The following is a 5,660-nucleotide window of genomic DNA, read 5'->3' on the forward strand; positions in this document are numbered from 1 at the left end:
ATTCATCGAAACAGGACCGATATTCAGAGCTTCTGCATACGATCGCCTCATCACCTTGGTTGCGCTCAGGTCTTTCTGTTTCAAGTCCATATTGTTGTGCTCATGTTTCAAATCCATATTGTTGTTCTCATGAGCAGATAAATTCTGTTGGCTTTTCCCTGATGCCCCATCTCCATGAATGCGAGGAAAAAGATCAACGAATTTCCGTTCGGGTCTTTTAAGTGATGTTGAGAAAGAAAATATTTGAAAATATCTGAAAATACCTTACGACAGTTGTGTTTCTAAATCATAAATCTTTTGGTGATGGGTTCCAACATTTCAACCGTATAAAAAAATGAGATAAAATATAGAATCAAATGGCTCAATAAGAAGGATTAAGGAATTTGATTCATTTAATTAAATGGATCAAGTTACGATTGACTCATACACGACACTAACCCAACTTGACATGACCCCGATCCGAATTATCAGCCCTAGTTTTCTACATTTTACCTACCCAACAAGAACCAACTCAAATAATTGAAACCCACTTCTTTTTAATAGCATCTACCTTTTAATTTTCACTCACCAACCAAAATGCTCTTCCTAAGCAGTTCTTCTAGATAATGTACTGGTACAAGAATATTTATTGGACATGAAGCAAATGACAATCCAAGATGCCATTAATTTTGATTCCTTGACATGTTAATAACCCTCTCGAGGTTCTGTTACCAATTGCCACCATCTCCATCACGAGATTGACAGAAGTCGTTTGGCCGCACAATGTTCACCTCCTCAAACTCATTACCATCTGGAAGCAACAAAGGAAAGACTGTCAAAAGTTTATTTTAAACGCGTAAACAAGTTGGACACAATTGAGATAATAATCTCCAACAATCTTCCAGAAACTACCAAGAATGAATTCTACTTGTATAATGACCAAAGTATGATCCCCAGTTGATATTCATGTTTGCCACTCGCTCAAACAACAATCAGTCAATATAAACACATCAATTTTTGTGAGCAGAGAGAGACATCTTCATTAGTTTAGAAATAAACTCATATATCTGTTTGTGAAAGGTAAGAAGAAATATACAAATAGGGTTGCATCCCAAGTTTAGAAAGTGAAAAAATAAAACTATATTGTGTAATAGAATAACATATTGATAATAGTCGTTCCTTTCTATAAGCATTGATTGTGATAGTAATAAGAACAGGGATCAACATGTAAAGTGCCTGTCGGTATGGAATACTTCTCAATATACCAAATATAATCCGGAGAATATTATATTTCCTCTCAGATATAGATCATCTGACCTCCTAACTATTTTCTACAAAGCGTGGATTAGGATAGAACTAAGGTAACATTATAGAAGTCACACACATACAACTTAACTTGAGTTCAATCAGTAGACTTACAAACTAACATTACGAAATAAATAAAGGAGCCAGTTAGTACAAAAGAGATGCATAAAAAAGAGAGATAGAGCAAAGTGAGAAGGAGGGTTTCAGAAAACTACCTTTTCTCAAGGTCAGTGCCACAACTGCATCATTTTCAACCTGAAAAATACATGAAAAAATGCGTTGACAATGTTACAACATATTTATAGCTCACACAATTAGTAACATAAGGTTTTAAGGGTCAGACCAGAAAACAGTTCAGTCACTTTCGAGCACTAATTTAGTAATTACAATAATCAGACAAAACGTTGCAATTGATGGTACCTTCTGATCTGCCAATGTCTTTGAATCCTCTAATACTTCCCCAGTACCAACTAGGATTAAACGCTGATTGTTAACTGGTTGTTCAATGAGGACATGCAATTTCTCCTTTATGTCTAGAATTGTTTCAGTCGGATCACATCGAATAAAGTAAGTTGTCTTGCTACGCTTAACACGGACATACATAGCCTGTATTTACAACATGAATCGGTCAAAAATTTGCAGGAATCCAAAAGAGTGGGATGTTTTTTATTTTTAGAACTCTAAGAATAGCGGCTAGGGAAAGTAGAACTCCAACAATTGCTTCCTATAAAGCATGACCTGCATGACTTCCATGCTTTCATATCTGAATTCATTATCTTGATCACATACTAATCATCTTATGTGGAAAGTGATTCATCTATGTTCATGCACTAAATAAGACATCTGTATAGTGAATAACAGTCCTACAATTGACACAAATTAGGGATGCACATACCATATTGACTGCTCACTAAATAAAGCTTCAAACCCAACTTGGAATGCTTCTTTCTGATGTTGTGGAACACCTGTAGAACATTATGTTTGGTGCAAGTGAGAATGATTTTGGAACCTTTTTATTTTTTATTTTTAAAAAAAACCTAATTAAAATCTGAAAATGCTCAGAAATACTTCGTTTAATTATCTCACCCTTAAAAGATATAAGGTTTTCTTTTTAGCAAAGAATAAATTAAAGTAAACTTTATCAGTAATTCAGTAAATACAGTAGAAAAGCTCCAAAATTTCAGCCATAGAGTTTCTTATTATGGCTGGGATCCCTCACTTTTACAAGATTCCAAACTCACCAATTGAAAAAAAAATCAAGCTACAACACTATCAGACTAACAAAGCTCAAAGCTTTGACTTGAATCACGACAGTTCTAGATCATGGAATAAGATGTTAATTCCTCTGATTAAGATACGTCTTCTGTTAAGCACGCTTTTAGATTTTTTTTTTTTTTTTTTTTTTTTTTTTTTGCTTCCATTTAACATTGTAGTTGGGCATGAAGGGTATTGACCAGTGAGTTTCTGTAACGACTAACTCCACCTCTCCCTTTTTATATATTTGTATGGATAGTACTTAATAGGTTAATAGATATGTGGGCTCAATCTACCTGCATGAGACGATAAATATAAAGACTGAAAGCAGTAAAATCACATCAATCACGAATAAAACAATTCTCAAGGCTGAGATGCTTGTATACATCCGTGTTTGTGTGCGTGGCTGGCATATCTATCTCAAATTTATACACCAAAGTCTCGATGCTAATTATTTTACAGAAGTTTGCTCTTAGTCTTCTACTTACCAAGTTATTTTCGGACTTCAACATAAATAGTCCTCAAACTTTTAGGCCTAGTTTGTTTTCAGAAAACATCTCATCTCATCTAATCATTACAATTTTCCCAACTTCCAATACAAAATAAAATAAATAATTCAACTTTTTCAAATCTCAAAACAAAAATAATATTAAAAAATATATTCTAACAATACTTTATTTAACTTTTTAACTTTAATCTCAACTCATCTCATCTCATCTTTGAAAACAAATGAGCCCTTAATTGAAGATTTAGAGCCGGGTGCTTGAAATTTAAAAAGGAAACGCTTTTCCGTAATCACCATGACAGACATTACCTTGGCATCACACTGTGATCAGGTAGGCCATAATCTAACACAATAGTAACCTCACGGAGAGTTTATTGATTCCAAGAGTCATCCAAAACAATAACAGAGTAAAAAGAAGAGACTCGTGCAAAAAATGATGATAATATCTTCCAGAAACTACTCCCAGCCATTTACCATCTAAATCCCACAAAAGGTAATATGACTGTAACAATAAGATAATACCTGAGGAAACAATTAAAGAATAAAAAATAAATTAAAATGAAATTCAGAGTAAATATCAAAGAAAAACCCAAATCTTCAAGCCATTTGATGGGTTTCCACCTAACATTCCCCTCCCAAAGAACAGCGCTCATGCATTCTCATCTCCCTATATTTTCAACACCGCAGAACTTCAATTATCATGGCACAACGGCCCCCAAAAAGCCCGGTTCAATTGATAGATACTTTGCGGGTTACAGAGGTAAAACAGAGAAGCAAATAGACTGATTGGGGGTTTCATTGGCCAGGTCAAGCTCAAGAACCTCCATCCCCAACCACTTCGCACTTCCAACACCAGCGATCACAGAAACGCACCCCACTAATTAACCATACAGATAACTTCAAACCCATCTTCTTTGCTTCACACACCCACCAACTAAAAACCACAACCAAGCTTACAAAGCCCCCGTCAAACCCACCATAGCCTATTTGCAATAGAGGGTAGAGAGTCACCTGGGATGGATCGGAGAAGGTAGAGAGCTAAGAGTCCGACCACGCTGAGCAGATGGGTTCGAAGTCGATGGGCGACACCCGTTCGCTTTATATTCGGTAAAATTGCGATCAATTAAAAATTAAAAGGATGAGATTTGTTTATTTATCATAAATTCATTATCAGTTTCATCTATCTATTTATTTAACGAAATATATAAATTAATTACAACGAAGACTCCATTTATAAGGTAAGTGCTTTTGTTATATAAAATTAACGTTCGATTGGATGTTAAATTGTGTTGAATTAAAATTATAAAATATTATTTTTTAATATTATTATTATTTTAAAATTTAAAAAAGTTGAAGTATTTATTATATTTTATATTAAAATTTGAAAAAATTGTAATGATGAATTAAGATTATCTAAATTATTTCATCTCATTCCATATAATTATTATTATTTTTTTAAATTTTTGTATAAAATATAATAAATAAATAAATTTTTTTAAATTTTAAAATAAAAATAATAATAAAAAATATTTTAATAATATTTTATTTAATTTTAATAAAAACATCTTAACTTATCTTATCTAAACAGCATAATCAAACGAGACACTCTTTTTATTTAACATTTATATACCGTACACTTGTTGAATAGGATAATTCTTTTATTTTTTTTACTTAATAGATGTATGGTGTAAAATTGTTAAATAGAATTTTTCATAAGATAATAGTCTCATCTTAGCACGTTTCGTTTCCTTTCGCAACAGATTTTATCTTATTTAATTATTATAAATTTTTACATAAAATAAAATAAATAATTAAAAAACAAATCCCGGAGGAGATTGTATGGATCAGAAGATTCTAGTCAAATTCCTTGCTTAGTGAGAAAGTTTGAATATTCCATTGATTAGCTATGATTTGATTTGATAAAAAATAAAAGAGAAAAAGAGAGATAATGTCCGTCAAGGATGCTTCGTGCCAAGTATCAGAAACCCGGATTCGAATATTTGTAATGTCCTCTTGCCACGTGGCAAGTAGGTCTCTCGGCAGAGATGTAGTGGCGTCATGTATACTCATGGGATCATTGGGATGTTTTTTTTTTTTTTTTGGAGTAATTTGGCAAAGTACAATCATATCCTTCCCTTTCTTTTATTATTTTGTTATTATTTATTTAATTTTTTTTCTTTTACTTTTTGAATTGAGAATTAAAAATCTGAAGAAATGAATTTATTATATAATTTAGAAGAAAATAAATTTAATTAACTAATGTAATCATATAATTTAATTAAATAATAAAATAATAGTAAAAAGAGAAAAGGAGGTGTAAGGGTAATAAAGCAATAGTAAAGAGAAAAAATAATAAGATTTTTAATTCAAATTCAAGTAGCAAAAAAAGAAAAAAATAACTAGATAGTAAAGCAATAGTCTAAAGAGAAAATCTTCAAAACGGTCAGGTGTGTATTTCTCATTTACACCTACTAGTAAAAATCCAACATATAGTAGACTTATCATATTTATGATGGATGCGCATCCAGTTAAACTCCCTATCACTTCTCTCTTTTCAGTACTTTCTTCATTTTCATTTTTACCTTTCTCGTCTTCCTCGTTTTCTTTCTCTACCGAC

At 32.1% G+C, this 5,660-nt stretch overlaps 1 protein-coding gene across 1 annotated transcript; it reads right to left on the minus strand.

The window, feature by feature from the left end:
- Positions 1 to 374: 374 nt before the first annotated feature.
- On the minus strand, positions 375 to 4,205 carry LOC121242542. Its single transcript, XM_041140411.1, has 5 exons — positions 4,055 to 4,205; positions 2,180 to 2,249; positions 1,705 to 1,890; positions 1,500 to 1,539; positions 375 to 790 (listed from the first exon to the last, which is right to left on the minus strand). Exons 2-5 carry the CDS (start codon positions 2,180 to 2,182, stop codon positions 708 to 710), a joined length of 312 nt encoding a protein of 103 aa, XP_040996345.1. The 5' UTR covers positions 2,183 to 2,249; positions 4,055 to 4,205; the 3' UTR covers positions 375 to 707.
- Between the last annotated feature and the right edge of the window lie 1,455 nt (positions 4,206 to 5,660).

The sequence above is a fragment of the Juglans microcarpa x Juglans regia genome, chromosome 8D, assembly GCF_004785595.1.
Source record: "Juglans microcarpa x Juglans regia isolate MS1-56 chromosome 8D, Jm3101_v1.0, whole genome shotgun sequence".
Classification (NCBI taxonomy): Eukaryota; Viridiplantae; Streptophyta; class Magnoliopsida; order Fagales; family Juglandaceae; genus Juglans; species Juglans microcarpa x Juglans regia.

Bases quoted from the DNA above. Each gene is read 5' to 3' on its own strand.
- LOC121242542 (XM_041140411.1), bottom strand. The intron at 1,540-1,704 runs GTACCATCAATT...TGTATTTTTCAG, and splicing joins AGACATTGGCAGATCAGAAG to GTTGAAAATGATGCAGTTGT. The intron at 791-1,499 runs GTAGTTTTCTGA...TGTTGCTTCCAG, and splicing joins GGCACTGACCTTGAGAAAAG to ATGGTAATGAGTTTGAGGAG.